The sequence below is a fragment of the Lasioglossum baleicum genome, chromosome 4, assembly GCF_051020765.1.
Source record: "Lasioglossum baleicum chromosome 4, iyLasBale1, whole genome shotgun sequence".
Lineage (NCBI taxonomy): Eukaryota > Metazoa > Arthropoda > Insecta > Hymenoptera > Halictidae > Lasioglossum > Lasioglossum baleicum.
The window spans coordinates 12,291,681-12,309,902 of record NC_134932.1 but is presented as its reverse complement, the minus strand read 5'-3'; the positions used below and the strand labels follow the sequence as shown (position 1 = coordinate 12,309,902).

The 18,222-nt window shown below is 40.9% G+C and overlaps 1 protein-coding gene across 3 annotated transcripts in view; it reads left to right on the top strand.

Annotated features, from left to right (window-relative positions):
• The first annotated feature begins 1,003 nt into the window (after positions 1-1,003).
• Lim3 (Lim3 homeobox protein) overlaps positions 1,004-18,222 on the top strand; it is an 85,160-nt gene continuing 67,941 nt past the window's right edge. The window contains exons 1-2 of one of the 3 annotated variants that reach the window (XM_076422633.1): positions 1,004-4,482; positions 16,677-16,721. In XM_076422633.1, the coding sequence (XP_076278748.1) occupies positions 4,185-4,482; positions 16,677-16,721 (343 nt within the window). In that variant the 5' untranslated portion in view covers positions 1,004-4,184. The remainder of the gene's footprint in view (positions 4,483-16,676; positions 16,722-18,222) is intronic. The other 2 variants (XM_076422634.1, XM_076422635.1) reach the window with 2 other exon arrangements.

Sequence of the window (18,222 nt, the reverse complement as noted above, 5' to 3'; positions counted from 1 at the left end):
ACGTATTCCTGTCACCGCTTACTAGATTTTTATGACTTCAGATCAAACTCAGTATTTTTTGTCATTACAAATATCGGGATATTCACCACAATTTGTTTAATAAAACCGTGCTCGCTAGGAAAAAATGTTTTATACGAACTATTGTTATTTTTCGATATAGAATAAGAATATGAAATAAAAAATGTGGGTTTCCATTAGAAAACATGAAGTTGCCCTTCATCTGACCCTTAAAGGACCATTATGGAAAAATGTGCACAGTTCCATTAAATGTAAAAGAATATTTTATATAAAACATTTTTTCATATTACTGCTGGTTCCCGTAATAATTGACTGTCTCAAGATAAATGGACCACCCTGTATGTATGGAGAGTGTTTTCATGCTTTACTTTCTGTGAATTATTCGTTGCGTACAAACTGTGAATGTTGTATGATTACAATAGAAGAATTCGCGTTTAATAACGGATTAAAACATATAATAGAATTACAAAAGTTTACAAGATTAGCCACTGGTGTACAACGAGAAAAGCAAGCGCGTCTAAACTTCTGATACGGTCGTTTTTCATATTTTGGTTAAAAATTCTTCCCTGCAGTGCCCTATATTTGAATAGTTATTATAGTGATCATAATTTTCCACAAAGTATTCTAAACATACAATAAAAAATATCAATGGGAGATTCATCAGAGGGTGCAGAGGGTTTTGGTTCAAATAATAGGGTGCGTCTAAACATATGATACGCATTGTACACGACGAAAAAGTAAAGAAGCGTCTTACGGGATTCTCCACATTCTACGTTCCATTGGATTCAGCGAGCGCGCACCGCAAATCACTCGAGCTCGAAAATCTTCTAACACCAGCGTGTGCGCTCGGCGTCCGATGTCCCCCGCGCGGTTTCTCGCACGAGGGAGACAGGTTGCGGCGCACGCGTGCCATCATCGATACCCCACCAAAGTTTCCCCCCTTTTACAGCGGAGCTGGTACGAGACGGCTTGGTGGTGGCCGTCGATGGTAGGGTGGAAGCCTCTCCTCCGACAGGGCGATGCACACGGTTTCACAGAACGTTCAGAGCCACCTCCACCTTTCTATGCGTCCCTCCAAGTCCCTCCAAGGTCCCTCCGGGTCTCTGATCCTCGTCGCTGAAGCCAGGAACCCCGCGAAGTCGGCTCCATAGTGCCGCGGTACCCGCTAATCAAATCGCACATTCCGAGATCTCGCGGTAGTGACCCGTTTCCGGTCCCGTTTCCATCCCGCAAACCTCGGGTGTCGGGCCTCGATCATTCCTCCTTTTATCGCAATTCCGTATGTTGCGCATCATCCACGATTATCGAGATGTTGACGTTCCATTGTCACACGGTCGCATGTCGCGCGGAACGACGGTGATTCGCGACGACGACGACGTAACCGTGATCCCGAATGGACAACTACCGGGCACGCTGTAGCGAAAGAGGACGATAAATCACCAAGGACAAGACACCGGAACGGATACCACCGGTGATTTCCATTTGTTTTCGTGCGTGTTCCGTACCCGCACCGAGACTATAAAAGGAGAGGAAGATTAATTCAGCGGCGGCAGTTTCTTCGACGTGGAAGACACCAATAACGACGACGGCGGGGGCACGAGGAATTTGAGATTCCGGGAGGAAAAATTTCGTACGAGAGAGACACGGTGAAAGAAAGTCGTTGACAGTGCGCGGCAGATAATATCATAGTCGGCTGAATGGACGCGACCGCCGGCCGATGACGAGCCTCGGACGGGTTTGTTGCACCGATGCGAGAGAAAAAAGAGAAGAAGAGCGTGGCAGGACGAAAATCGCGATTCAAGAGCCGTGGAATTCGCCGTTTCTTACCGGTCGTCGGCGGTCGAGCGTATTCGGGTCGAATCGCCAGACGAAAAGAAGGCCCCGGCGACAACCGACGCGACGCGACGCTCGGCCCGATCGGCCGAGGAGGTATCGCCGCAACGTGATTCATTGGGGTTTTTCTCTCTATCGGCATTCGGGATTTACATCGGGCCGGGCCACGATTTCCATCGACACGCGTGTAAAAACCGCACGGCCGTCCCGGCTGCCGATCAAAGGAGAACGAAGGAGATAGACGCGCTGCAGATTAGAGGATAGAGGCTAACAAAGCAGCGTGCGTGCACGCCTATCGGTGATCTTCGCCGGTCGATCGAACGCGACGCGACGCGACCACGTTCGTTTCAACTGCAACCTTTGAAATTCGTATTAGGATCGGGACACGGCCGTAAGAAATGCATCGCCTTTAGCGGCGTCCCTGCTCGTCGAATCGCGATTCCCCGACCGGCACAACCATATTCTCCCGTTCCGCCGGAACGGCACAACAATTCAATCCGCGATTAGAAATCGAAAACGTCGCGCTGCTGCACGGAGACATATTCGAGATAACGAAACGCATTATCGGTGTCCTATTTTAAGAGAATTTTTACCGGCCCCGAGACCAACTATTTGGAGCTGTTCGAATCGTTCGAGATAATTGTAATGCAACCGCGGAAGCTTCCCGATGCACTTTGTATTAGCCGGTTACGAAATTGTCGCGCGTGAATCATGAGGGATCTGCCGAGTAGAGGGTGTCAGGGCGACCGGAGATAATCCCGAGCGAGGTGGAGGACGCTGTTTCGCTAGAGCGATATCGCGATCGCAGCAACATAACCAAGGTTATGGTCGAGATAAACCGGGGCTTGTGAACAGTCCGATAAGACGCGGACGGCCGCCGCCGCTTCGGAAGCTAGCGCGCGAGAGGGACGAACGAGTGCGCGGCTGGTCAGAGATCCGCTCGGATCTCGTCGAGAGGTATTGGCCGATACATCCAGTTCGATTTACGATCTCCACCTGTCGATTCGATCCGCCACGATCGAGCTGCGCAGAAGCGACGAAAATTCCGCTGGAGAATTTCACCGATGCCGGACACCCGTCGCGATCGACGCTCGTGTCTGCTCTCGAGTGACAGTTTCCTGTTTCGCCGGATGATTTAACGCGACGCCACGTTACTTATCGGTCGAATAATCTCGATCCGGCGCATCCACATCGCCGAAGGATTTCCCAAAGTTCCGCCATTGCGACGGGACACAACACCGGCACCGAATTCACGAACCGTTGGACGTCGTCGGACAAGCTCGATCTCATTGATCGTTCGGCGCAGCCGGCGGCGTTCTTGAATCACTCATGCTGAACCGTGGCGATTCTTTTCGCGAGCCCGCAGACGGTACTATGTATTTACAAACAAGCCATTCAACCGGGGCTCCTACTAGCGGCGCTCGTAAACATTCGTAAGCGTTCGCCCGCCACGCTCAGTGATCCACACCGCGCGGACACGTTCCCGCCTCCCTTGCACGCGATCATACACGATCGCGTTCGACTGACAAGTGGTCGCACGTTTTCTCTCTCGTCATCCAGATAGGCAAAGTCATTGGAAGGTGACGGAGAAGTGAGAGGCTCCTTGAGGACCGATCGTCATCGGCGTCTACTTCGCGACGAGATTACGACGGAACTTTGGACGATCGATCGATAAAGAACCGATTGCTCTCTTTTTTTCCACGATACCGAAACAGCGCGACCTGAAACCACTCGAGAGAGAAGAACAAACACGAAAACTTGTGTTTTCACCAGACCTTGCTTGTCTACTAATTGCGAGCTACCGAACGAGCGCTTGTATGTCTGGAACAATATCGCGTGCGTGAATTCGCGACGATCCCGATCGAACTTGCGATGGCCGTTGATTGGAATTATTAACTGTATCCCGCGGAAGAACTGGCACAGTGACGTTGTGGAGTGAATGTGGTTTTGTGGATCCGTGAGCGTACACATATACATACTTGGTACACGTAGAAAGGTGTGTGCACAGTGTTCTTCAGTGGACTCTGAATTGTTAGCGAAGAGTAAAGCCTGGACCTGGAAGTTGAATCTCGATTTTCGTTGACAGAGACCGTAGGAACCGTTTCGAGTGAAAGGTTGTAGCTTGCACTCGGATCCTGTGGACTTGTGAAGGACGTGGAGGACCGGTCTAGGATCGGTTGGTGTTCTCGCGGCTGTTGGTTTTTGCTCTTATACTGGAGCTGTACTTGCCGTACGCACCACTGCCGGGGGGTGGCGGAATCCTCCCGGCGGTGAGCAGCGGTCCCGCTTCAGGAGGGTGTCGTCCGGTTCTGTTGGGTGGCGTCGATCTGTCGATGTCGGCGGCAGTGCAGCCGGTCGCGACGCTGCCGACGCTGCCGACGCTACCGACGCTGACAAGCAGCGGCCCACCGTCGCATAATCCTCTTCACCATACACCTGGGGACCTGCCGTTGCCGCCGCCGTTGGGGTCGGCGCCGGTGATGATGTCGCGACCACCGACCACCGCCATGCCACCCCTGGGACCCTCTCTGCCGCCCTCGCATCAGGACGCCGCCGACCTGGCCGAGGATGCCGAGGCGCCCAACCAGGACGTCCTTCGCGCTATCCTCGTCAGGAACAAGAAACTAGAAGGTAAGGATTCCTCCTCTACTTTTTGCGCCGTACCCTCCGACTCGCGGCTTTGCTAGCGATCCCTCGATCACCAACGAATCGACTGGCACACACGGCTCCGTCGATTAGGGAACCGTGCCGAGATCTTTTCAGAATTATTCGGCAAGCAATATTCTGTAGAAAGCGCAGCTGGGATTGTATTCATTGTAACATGGGCTTCGTCGTGTTTACATTCCTCGTTCCGTCGGGTGAAAATCCACCTGTTTACGTTTCCTGTATGGAGTATTCTAATGCAAAATTAAAATTTCCACCTGAATTGCAACAAATTGGAGCGAAATGGAAATTTATTTTCTTCCTTAATCTTCGCAAGGTAATGTGGGGTCTCGGAGACCCCAGCTTCTTACTGTTTATCCTGCGTTATTCTTTATTTTATTAAAAACGAGGCTGTTTATGAAATTCATTTGTCGGGGTCTAAGACACCCCACTTTACTATTTATGTGAAATTACACCTTACCTTGCGAGGGCTAATGTGTTAAGTAGATTGAGAATAATGTAACGATATTCTGCTATGTAAGATTACACCTACTCATTCCTGTCATAAATGCGTCGAATCCGCTGTCTAAAGAATCATCTCTTTCGCGATTACATGAAATGCAATTTAAAAATGACAACACTGAATGTATAATATTTAAATTTCTTGCAATTTTTATAACAATTCGTGCTTCAATGAAGAAACTCATTTAATAGTTTCTAATGGAATTATCCTTGCAACTTCAATGATTATAAAGTAAAAGATGTGACACCGGTCATTGGACCGGTTGTGGTACGGCTAGTGTTAGAAGAGGACGTCGAGACGAATTCAAAACAGTAGTGGAAATGTGAAATATTTAGTAGTAACACCTTCGCTATCAAATAATGTTTACACTGTCTTAAAGTCGAATACGACGAAACACGGCATGTTATGCGAAGCCGGGTCTATAGGTAATATGGTCTAAGTAATATGTCACGTGACTAATCCAGTACTGGCAGAGAGAGGGTAAATTTTTCCCCTCGAACAGTGTGCGACCCATAAGCCGCCAGCTCTCATTGAGACAACGGAAAAGGCAATTGTAATAAGCTCCTGATAGTGACTCACAATTTTTAACGTTGCATTAATACGAAAATGTAACGAGAGACGACCAAAATATCACATGAACGTTATAATGTAAGGACGAACACACTGGCTGATCTAGGCATGGGCCTTATGAGCTGCAGCTCAGGACCCCGTTCGGTCAAAAGGCTCCTGCCAAACAAATAAATATAAACAATTTAAATTATAAACACGAAAGAAAACATAAATTACAAAATAAAAAATGTCTACATGAATTATAACAAACTATAATGAAATAGAAATTTATTTTCTGCCTTTAATATGTTTAGTGGGTTGAATACAATACAACGGTAGTTTAGAATTCCTCTAAGCTTATCACTGTTTTAAATTACAGCTACTAATTTTTACCACAAATGCATAAAGATCCGCAGGCTAGTTGTAATGTAAGCACAAATAAAATTTGTAGTTTATCTAATAATTACTATAAATGTCAGAACATGTGCTGTCGCTAGTTGCGCTAGTGTTGAAAATGTGAGAATGATCTGGGATAAGTCTGTGCGAAATCGAAGCGGAAGCATTTCGACGGGTATTAAAATTCGTGGAGAAATTAAAAAATGTAGTTGCGGCTATGAAATTAGTATCGATTTCATGTCTTCGCTCACTGTCGTGAATCTTTAAGGCGGCAAAGCCAATTACTGAACGGGTATTAATTGACGAGAACCAGATTTAGCAGAGGATAATTTTCCAGAGGAGCATGTTGCAATTACCTTGGTGGATTCATTGAACCATCTCGAGAAACGGGGAGCACTAGTTTCGATGATTTCGTTGCTATCACGACGTTCTTGTGATATCAGGTCAGGTTGAAATTTTTGTGCCACATTACGCGAACAGTGGCTGGCTCTTGATAAGTAACTCGATCCGAATGATCGATAAGATTAACGTCCGTTTTCGAGACGGCGTGATTGTCACATTTGGGCCAGTGGGTAGCTATATCGATCTCGAAAGATTCAGTCTTTCTGAACCGGACAAACAAAGTCAATTCAAATCGTGCAGAGAGCAGTTAGGTTATGCAGGTTCGAAACATGTATAAAGCTATTGAAGTAGGACAGTATCGAGAGTTCTATTTCGAGATGATTTATTACGATCGTTTTTTTATCAGTGAAAAGTCTCGTCACTTTTTATCTCTCCAGTACAGATTAGGCGCGAAAGAGAGACGACTTTATTGTATACTATTGACGATTTATATTTGATAATTTTGCCGGTGCAACATTTACTACTTTTAATGCCGTCTCGATATCTGCACGCGCGATTTAATCTTTCATTCAGTGGACACGTTAGCGATTAGTGATGGCGTGCAAAATCACTAAACGTGATTTTAACTTTATTCACGCCGCGATCGCGATTTTTTAATCTAGAGCGAATTTGCTTACTGTCATCCTAATCCTTCATCTCGATTGAATTAGTACTTTTTTTAAATACATCAATCAGCTTGCATAAAAATATCTGCATATAACGAAAATTTACTTCGGTTAATGATAAAGATCATAAAGAAAATAACCCCGGTCCGTGCTGTTTCTTAAATCCCGTGATTCTATTTTTTTGTGACCTCGCCGACCGCGCTGAACATAGGATAGGACAGCCAATTAGACCACTAAATACAGTAAAAATTATATTGTGTCTAGTATCATTTTAATCGGAAGATAATGATAAATAATGAAGTGTTATTTGGATTAGCCCCCCGTGGTGTATGCCCCACAGTGGAGGGGATAAGCAATTTTCTTAGATCCTAAAGCTCCTGTTTTCATAGATCTACCACCTTAATGTAAATGCAAAACTGTGCAGTTGCAGAATTTATAAATTGGTTTCTGCGAATGCTTCCTTAGTTAAATTTTGTATCGATGGATAATTCATTGTTTATATAAAAACTGTCATGATGTACTTCTGATCTTTTTGAAAATGGATATCAAGTTTACGCAGAAATAAGTTTGATATTGCAATATTGTTTGATAAAATGGTCTGCGTATACTACGAAGTGCAGAACGTTTATAATTTTACAATATCAAAAAAAGAGGGTCGGCAGTAATACGACATAATAAATATAAGTAAATTGCCACGCGATGCAGAATTTATCATTCACAATTTCGTTACAATATATTTGATAAACATCGAAATAGATACTCGTTTAAAATAAATTAGTTATTTTTAGATATTGGTTTCGTCTTATAAACACAGATGCGAATAACTGTGAATCGATCATTCAGTAAGCTATACATAAATCCGAGCTTATGCAGTATTAATAGAGTTTAATGGAAATCTGAATAACGCAATGAGAAATGTGGGATGTCTATGACAGAGAGTGCTGAACAAATGTTATTCAGAATAATAAATAAAATAACAACGAATAAATTGCATTATTTTATTTGATTATTTTTAACGAATAAATTGATTTGTTCGTTGTTATTGTGTGCTTTACGTAGTTTTGGAATAAAAGATTGATTTGCATATCCCAGGTGTACCTATGGGAATATATTTCTATACAAAAACATAAGAAATGAAAAGGCTATTCTAAACTCTGTTCCGTAACACTGTTAAATAAACATTAAAAAATTAATAGAGCGCCCTATCTTTTTGTCCCCGACTGAATACAACGGTATCGCCACAGATAGAAATTGTGAGCGTAAAGTATGATAAAAAGATCGAATGTTTTGCGCTAATTAACGTGTTTCGAAACAGATCGAGGAACAAGGTAAGCTGACTCGAACAACTTAGCTGGTTGAACGTTCCCCGATAATAAAGGATAGGCGATAGAACAGTCCGCGGGTCCGCGTGAAGGTTTTGTTAAAAGGGCGCGGTGAGGGTGGTGGATATTTTAATAAGGTAAGTGCTGCAAGGCCGGTTGCTATGCCATTGGGGCGGTTTAATCATGTAATGTGTTCGGAGGCTCGGCCACCCCACAATCAATACGGTATTGCTTCGGGCACGATAGCGAATGTGCTTAAATCTAAACCTAAATCTAAACTTAGGCCCAAACACCAGGACTTAAACTGCGCGTTAGCCTTTTACGCGTCCTGTCCGCCGATTAAACGCGTCCGTTAAACACGTCGATTAAACGGCTGACCATTAGATTCACTTCTACCGCGATCCTGATCCACCGAAGATACCATCGATTCTACAATGCAGTTTTAGTACGCTCAGAATGTTTATGTTCCCACACGTTTCCGTAGATCATTTTACAGAATCTACTCAGTTAATAATAATCGAAGGATTAATCGAAATGCAGTACGATTCCGTATTGAAACTAAAATATGTGGATGTTTGGATTCCACAGTTCTTAAAAACTTTCTTTAAAACTTTTTTATTTGGGCCCTTAGTGAAAATTTAAAATACATGTTTTGTAGATCTATGTTAGTTATACACATGCTGAAAATTTCACCAAAATCATTATTAACATACCCAAGAAGAGCTACAAGTGGTTAAATGTGGTGAAAATCATAGGCTTTGGCGACTTTTGGTCAGTCTTTGCCTAAAATCCACAGATTCTTACATCTTTCGATGCGTGTCGTTTTTTTCTGCGTCGACCGATTTCGATGAAATTTTCAGCATGTGTATAACTAACATACATCTACAGAACGCATATTTTCAATTTTCATTACGGGCTCTAATAAAACAGTTACAGTAAGGAGCATAACTGATTCCACACACTTTAAATCAGAATAACTTTTATATGAATGGACCAAACGACTTCTGGTATAAATTATATACGCTCTGAAAATTTCATTAAAATTGGTTAATTGGTTTACGAATTATAAACGATCAAAAGTGGTAAAAAGGTCGAAAATCTTGAGGAGTTGCAATTTTTACCACTTTTGATCGTTTATAATTCGCAAACCAATTAACTAATTTCAATGAAATTTTCAGAGCGTATATAATTTATACCAGTTGACGAGACGCATCTTTTGAATTTTCGTTATTGGCCCAGCTAAAAAGGTTGTAAAAATCAATTTTTGCATTTTTTCAACATATTTTTTACACATCATTTACTAAACTAATTCTTCTAGCCTTACAGAGAAATCGAAGACGTTTGGTCCATTCATAAAAACGTTGTTCTGATTTAAAGTGTGTGAAATCAGTTATGCTCCTAACTGTATAAATGGTGTCTCTTTTACTTTCTCATGTAATTCTTAGGAATTGCGATTTTTCAAAATCTTTTTGCATGTCATTTGGTAAATCAATTCTTCTAATTCCTGAAAAAAGTCAGGTCGTTTGGTCCGATCATGAAAAAGTTATACTGTTTTAAAGTGCGTTCAAATACTTTCGTAGTTCACCGTACGTATTTATTAGACTCTGTTCAGAATCTTCGTCACGAGTGAGACTCGTAGGGCAAAGGGTTAAATCGTGCAGCGATTAGACGGCTAAGCTTGATAGATAAAATGCACGAAAAGACTTGCATTTAGAATAAAGTTTTTGGGCATGAAGTCAAAGAGAGCACCGCGGTCTGACAAGGAGTAGAAAGCTCCAATGAAGATGTCAAGCATCCCTCGAGTAAATGGTAACCATAGGAAACGGTGGCTCATGGCGAATAGATGTCGGATAGGGATGGGGTGGAAAGAAAATGGCGGCTGGTTAGCGGGCGCGTAGCAGTCGCATGCGGTGTGGTAGAGCCGGCGGGAAAATGAAGATGAAGATTTTTGCGTCTTTGTTGCGGATGACGACGGATCGGCTTTGCCCCTTTCAAAGGACTGAACTTTAAGGATCTCGTCGAGTTTATATGTATACCGCTTTTTAGGAGTATGATACTGCCTGAACTATTGTTCTTTCGTTCCAATACCGAATCAACTGCTTTTACTCATACTTTACCCAGCCTATGTTTATTTATATTCAACACTAGAACTACCACACAGGTCACAATGACCGGTTTTACAATTTCATTTTAAAATTCTTACTTCACGTCACATTTTTTTCCCGCGATGATGTGATAACTTTTGCAGCGATAACTAAAGGTGTAATATAATGCATTTTATTTTTGATTTATTGATTCAATATCAAAACAATTTTGTATCATGGGTACTTATACCGATACCAGTCATTTTGACTGGTTTTGGTAGAAATAGTCTTAACTGTTGGTAGTTCTAGTGTTATTACGAAATAAAGACTGTCGTAATAGTAAATTAATACATTCTATGGGTGATTCCTAGACTGGATCATTAGGCAGAATAAAAATGTTCATTGTTAGTTACCAGTAACAGGAGTCACATGCAAACTTCATTCTTCCTACATTTTTCAGTAGGTACACATAATATTGTAGATTATGTCAAGACGAGTTCAACGGCCTAGTATACTTTGATCCTCACATGACCTTGACAGTAAGGGTGTTAACGGTAAGGCAGGCTTGAGTGGTTGAACTAAACAACTCAAGCTGAACAACTAAATCACCTACACATTCTCATAATTTACATTAAATTCAATGAAATTGTTTTTCTTTTACTTTTAGATATTCAAAACCAACACGTATCTTCTGATCTAGAATATTTACATTTGAAATCATTTTGTTTGTTTATGCATATGAATTCCAGCCTAGTTTTATTATGAAATGACTACAAATTTAGCAATGTAAATAGTGGTTTAATTTATGAATTCGAGCAGATTAATATATTATATAAATTAGATTTTATGAGGAAATATACACAAAACTCGCGGCCATATTGCCACCGTTCACTCTGACCTCAAGTAATTATACATTTTAGAATGAACCTTAGGACCCTTAGAATTTTTAAGTCCTGAAAATTGCGCTGCGTTTGGAAGCATAAGTTTCGAAAATTTATTCAACCATGGCGGTTTCATCACAAATCGATTACAGCGGCCGGGTATAGTAAATCTCGCGACGTAATAAAAAGTTGCCCGAACCTTTGTCTTCTGTATAAAAGAGTAGGAACATTTTCCCACCTACATTTCTCTTGGCGGAGAGCTCGCGGACCGGCGAGAGGGAATTGCTTCCCAAGTCGAAAGTTTCTGCGGTGGCGGTGGTTTTTCCTATTTCTTTTTTTTTTACGGCATCGCCGCATCTCCACCACCCACACCCAAAAGCTGTGGAACGAACTCTGCCAGCTCTCTTCTCTCGTTTTCTTCGTTTTCTCGCCACGGCTTCGCCCCGAGCGACCACTCGGTTTGATACATCGGCCCGGTAACGTCGTTAAATACTGGTTATCGACCGGCTATGACCAGGTTCTGCCCTTATGAGGGAAAATTATTAGACGCCCACGTATCGATGCCGGCTCGATGTATCATTCTTCCCTGCTTCGAGTTCAATTGGTAGGAATCGTCGGCAATTTGTGACACGGTCGTGAAGAATGCGGTTTTTCAAACGCTATAGAGTAGGGTGGAACGAAAAAAACAAAATTGTACGATTCTTATCTAATAGTGACATAAAGAGTTACCTTTTATCTTCCAGATAAACGAAAAAATATTCAAGAATTAGGATGTAGGAGAATTTTGAAAGCACGATCCATTTGTACAGATTTGTCCTCAGAAGGTCCAGTAATTTTCCATGGAAGATGTATAAAAGGTTTCCGCGATCGTCAAAAGAAATTTGTACGGTTTCGCTATATAGAATTTAGACGGGTAAGTCTAGGTTAAGCGAAATTACTGCTCACAAGTCGAAAGTCAACGGCTCGCGTAGAAATCTGTGAGCGAAGAAAAATATATCGTCCCCTAATAGCCCTCATTGACAAAAGCTTATAGAGAAAAAATTGTTTCAATACATTAAACTTGCAAAATCGACTTTTGACCGCAAAAAGCGGGCTCCTCGCCCACTGTGTGATGTACCATTCGACGTGGATGACGAGTCACGTGAATTTGACATAGCACAGGGTGTGTGAACTGCAACACTGTAAGTTTCTCAATTAGATTCCTTGAATGCGGGACTGGTGAAATCCGTCATCGGGTTGCTAAGTGAATAATTCAAGGCAGCAGCGGGTCGGACGCATTCCGGTGTACGTTGACAGGACGGTTGCGGCGCCCGCGCCGCGCCGTAACTTGGTCGCGATGCAAGGTACGGAGCGTCGTCGCGTGAAAAGTTGGCAAATGGCGGGACGCGAAGTGGCTTTTCACCGCGAGAGACGTTACAGCCGCGAAAATTAATGCGCCGATAAAACGCACCGGGCGAGGACACACGAAGAAGGCAAGTGGCGCGTAAAGTATCTCTGGGAAAGGAACTGTTACTGTTCCTGTTCCAGGGCTGTTCGGGCACGCGTCGAGCGCATCGGCATCAAGTTACCGCTATCTCACCCCGTCGCTATTACGGCGTTACGACTTTTTTCCTCTCGCTCGTGAGCGATTGAAATCGGTCCATTTCCGGTCTAATGTTTCGAACTTGAGGTTTGATCGATAGTCCCATTTTTTACCTGGACCGCTCGCTCTTTATCCTTTTCCCTTGTTCTAATCTTTCGGGTATACTCGTGGGACCATTGCGAGGAAGAGGTTAATTTCTTAAACGCGGGCAAACGGTCGCTTACCGAGGAAATATTGCGGGGTTTACACTGATTTTCCTATAATATTAATTCTTATATGTATACAGTAGAACCCCGCCCGTTTCACGTAACGGGGCGGAAAATCTTAAACCACTTAATAAAAGTTTATTCATGTTACAAACAGGAAAATATAAGAACCTTTGTCTTCCCATATTTTTCTGGATTCGCCAGAAAATTTCGAACAACATGATCCAATCGCTTTTGGGTTCTGGCTATTCCTCTTTTACCTACTTTTCCCGACGGAGGAAAGTGCCATTATTTGACCTTTTTCAAAATTCGTCAACTTATTTAACTTTCCCATTGCGTGGTACCAATAATAGTGCACACTAACAATAATAACAATCGTAAATAATAGTAATAGTAATGACAGTACTAATAACTATAATAATACACTAACAATAACAGTAAATAATGAACTTTTTGCTGATATTTAGAAACCCACGACGTCTGTGAAGCGCCATTTTGAGACAAGGGGTTAAAATGTTGCAATAAAAAGTCCGACAATTACAATTTTATAAAACTTCTTAAAATGTTGCATAATGACGTACGGGTTTAAGAAGGAGATTGTGTTTTTACACATTTAGTATTGATAACAATATGTACAAAATAATGAAACACTCCCTTAAGGACAGTTTTATAAGTTTGGTGAATATTTAATATTTGTACTATCACTTACACAGGCAGGTACATAAAAAGCATCAAAAGACAAGAATGGAGAAGTGTAAGTGTAAATACGATTTCTGTTTCTTACTATAAAAATGTTGTGATGAAGATTTTAATGAAAAACAGTAATAAATAAATAAACGTTATTTGTCATTTCTTTGACTCGTGAACTGATGATTCTTCAACGATTTCTCCGATTGTTATTTGATAGCTTATATTTATAATAACAAGAACAACTGCTTACACAATGAATCACGGTAGACGCATAAGTTACAAAATTTTTCTATCTGATAACGTGCTCTGTGTAGAGTCGACCTCCTTTTCGATAGTTTCCATTCCAGTTAACACACCGGTTGAAGCGAGATAATAGCTACTACAGTGCGTCTGAAGAGGCTGATTCTCGATAAGATTACGTATTTTGTGTACGATCTACAAAGTACCAATATTTTGTAAAACGTCATACTAGAAGTGTAAGAAATAACTGTAAACGTGGAACGTATAACAGAAAATTAACCCTTTGCACTCGGAGCTATTTTAATTTGAAAATTAAACATTTCTTTCGACCTAGAATATTTCCATTCCCTATGATTTTTAAAATTTCATGGATATGAAAATGGTATAATACCTCGTACAATACCCAAATGTTTAGTAATTGATTAGATAAATAGCAACACATGCTAAGGGTTAATTAATAGCCTATTTATGTAAATGTAGATTTGTATGAACGGAATATCGATTTAGTTTAAAAACTATTTATTTATTATTGTTCGTAGCGGAAGTTGGTTCATGTAGGGTCGAATGATATCAAGAATTCTGATTTTAATTCTGACGTTCTGATGTTAATAGTTTTTATATATTTAGTTTTATATATAAAAGTTGTAAACAAACAACGTATAGAATGTTTTCTGCAAGTTTTCGAAAGTTCTTTTTTATACACGAGCCAGTAAACCGAACCTTCTAACATCTCAGAAAGAAAGAGACCTTCTTGACTGACTGTATACTTGTAACAAGATTTAACAATGATAAAATAAATTATACTTGAAAGATTTCTCATACAGATGAGAGAGAGATAATTAGACTGCGGATCTTTATGTAAAATAAAAATTTTCTACCCGAATTGCAACAAATGGAACGAAGTAGAAAATTATTTTCATTTTTAATATGTTTAATAGGCAGCAAATAATACAACACAGCATTATTAAAGACATTTCTTTACTGTTTGAAACAACACCCACTCATCTTTGTCAAGCATAAAATCCGCGGTCCAATGATAAGTATCGACATACTTTTGTGCGAGTTTGAACATAAAAATAATTCAATGATAAACGTTTCGATGGGAGAAAGCTCTGAAATCTCGAGCTGTCTGGTCGATTCGATCACGAGCCTCGACAAACACGCAGCCATAAGAGCAATATGTAACAGCAAAATAACGTGTAATCTGAAACGATACGAAAACTCGTAGGGGTTGGAGCTGGTCTCGCGTTGCATGTACGTGGGAACGCGTGACTCGGGGTTGTTTTCGTTGGTCGGTGGTGCTCGTGGGTCTTTTCGGGTCTGCGGTTCGGTTTTTCGATGGCGAGCCATCTATCGTGTGGCATGCGTTCATGTTCCGGCCGTTTTTCCAACGCCACGTGACTCCTCGACCGATGTTTCGCCGGGCGTAATCACGTGTGCCCCTCTCGGCCACGCGTTCCCCATTATTGCGCGAGTTTACGCGATCGGAGATTAAGTGGCTCTTGATGGGAACTAAACACCGTTTAAACCGCGCTCATACAAACTTACGATTACGTGTGTGGTCGATAACAGAGGGTCCAGTGTTGCCGGAAAAAATACGTTCGAATACGTTTACAATCAAACGGGAGAACAATGTCGGTGACTTTCAGGGCGATACAGCAGCTCAAGTAACATACAATTTCGTATACGGTGACTCTTGATAGTGTTCGGGCATTGTTTAGAACGGAATAACTTTTTTAACACATTGAATGTCGCGTGAATTTTGTGCACGCAAAAGTTTCACCTATTCCGTTCACTGAAGCGATCACTGTTCTTTAATAAACATTAATAAAGAACAATTTTCTACTTTAACATTGAGAAGCGAGACGATTTACATTGTTCGGTGAACATAATCAGAGACAGTGCAATTTGCATTATTCGGAAGCATAAAGCTGCGACTGCTACATGCTGCCAAGTAATGCAAATTACGCCTTGTAAACGTAAAACTAGGACTTTTGATCTTTTTTATCTCTAACGTGTTTGACTACTGAAAAACCCCGTATTTGCATTATCGAGAAATGAGAAGGCGGATCCCACACCCTTGCAATCCTGGAAACGAGTTTACCCCCTCAAAAAACATCGTTGTTCGTACGTGCATTCAAATATTGTGTACACTAATAACTTTGATGTTTAATAATTGTAATGTTTAAAGCACCAATTCGTTTATATTATATTACGCAGGTATAATTTGTGATTGCGCAGGTGGGGTCACGTTGAACGAGGTAAACTTGTTCGCAGGTAAATTATTTAGGACCGCCGAGCGAGAAAAGTGTACTGAAAGGTTGAAACACGACTAACAGGATGTCCTATAAAAACGTTATGGTGTTTCACAAACGTCAAACAGTACGTTGTTCAACCACTTCTAAAATCTGACGATAGAAACTTAAACGTGACAGTAAAACACACGTTATAATAATCAGGTTAAGGAATAATATGATTTAACAGCTTATTCCGTTCAAGACAATCATTTTAATAGATTTTATTATTTATTTTATCCTCTCTCTCTCTCTCTTTCTTTCTCCCTGTCTTTATTTTCTTTCTGGTTTATTTCACATTCGATTTGTTTCATGCAAATTTCATTATATTTTGTTTGATTATATTTATGTTGTACGCCGATTTATTTTAATCGACTTAATTAGTTCATTCTTTTCCTTTTGTTGTAGAACGGAAGATTGAAAGACCAAGATGTTTTCCGATCAAGGAAGAACGTGAGTCCCTTTTAATTTTGATATTTCTTTTTCATTTTCATGTCTATATTGTTTCTTTGTTTCGTTACCTTTTTCTCTTTTTTCTTTTTTTCTTATTTATACAGGATGTTCCCTCTAACGTGACGCACGATTTTTCACCCACTTGCAGCCATCTGACTAAACAAAGTTTACCAACAAGAGTTGCAGGGTATGGAGTGCACAATAGATATCAGTGAAAAAAAATTTCGAAAACAGTTTGTTTTCATTTCGAAATCGAGGTCGCCTTGATTTACAAATAGGAACACATATTTTTTGTTACCATATTTAGAGGATGAAACGAATTCAAAACTAAAAATTAGTAATTACTAAACATTTAGATATTGTGCGAGGTATACCAATTTCATATCCATAAAATTTCAGAAATCATAGGGAATGGAATAGCCAGGAAGAAATATTTCATTTTCGAGTTAAAATAGCTCCGACTGCAAAGGGTTAAACAACGAATGAAATAATGAATAAATTAATTAGCACTATTCGCGAATAACAAATAATAAAACTTCTTTGTCATTCTGAGTAACGTTTGCTCAATACTGTCTTTACTATTTGCAATTTTTGGCTAACATTTTAGGCTAACTACGGTATCGGATAAGTATCGGAACCGACGATCCATTTCAAGCAGCGGCTTTACTTTTTCAAGTGACCCTCGAAGTTCATAGCGCAGGGGACACAAAGCATGAAGCATTAAGTACAAGATCATCGACTCTGCCCCATATGCCATCAAGGACATGGTGTCAGCTCGGCAGTTGGTCGCACTCATTGTCCAGTCGCACTGTTATGTATGACTTGAAGCTGTATTTCAAGTTGTTTATCATTGTATCTTTAAAAGTTTCAAAGTTGAGTGGCAGGGTTTCTGTCGAAAATGCGGGTCGACCCTTATTGGTCCTCGTCCTGCGGCTCTTTAAACTAACATTTTTAGGATTATCATTCGACAGCGAATTATTATCTAGATATAATATGTGGAAACATGTAAGATATATGCGAAAGATTTATCTGTTGTAAATTAAAGTACAATACTTGAGTACAACAATTGTTTTTTCTAAATTATCACTTGTAAAATTGTGCCTCTTATCGGTTAAATCTTATTGTTTGCAAGCTAACAAATGAGGTTGCGTTTTTTCATTTTCACAAAGCTTGCCTACGTATCCGTTGACGTCCGTTACATCCGTTGCTACATCCACGGACATACAGAAGACATCATTGTCATCAATATCTTTCCGAATGTTTTCAATAGCTTTCGTCCAAATCATTTTTGCAAATCGTCGACTCATTTAGAATATCTTAATTTGTGTATTTTTCAAGAAAATTCCTCCACAGCTACCATAGCTTCACATAAATCAATTGTATAAAAGTATTTCGAACTTGCGTGATTTGTCTATGCATATGGTAACATACTAACTCAAATACACGTGTCTCTAATACTCTACATACTATTTCTGATATACAGTGAACCACGAAAGTATTT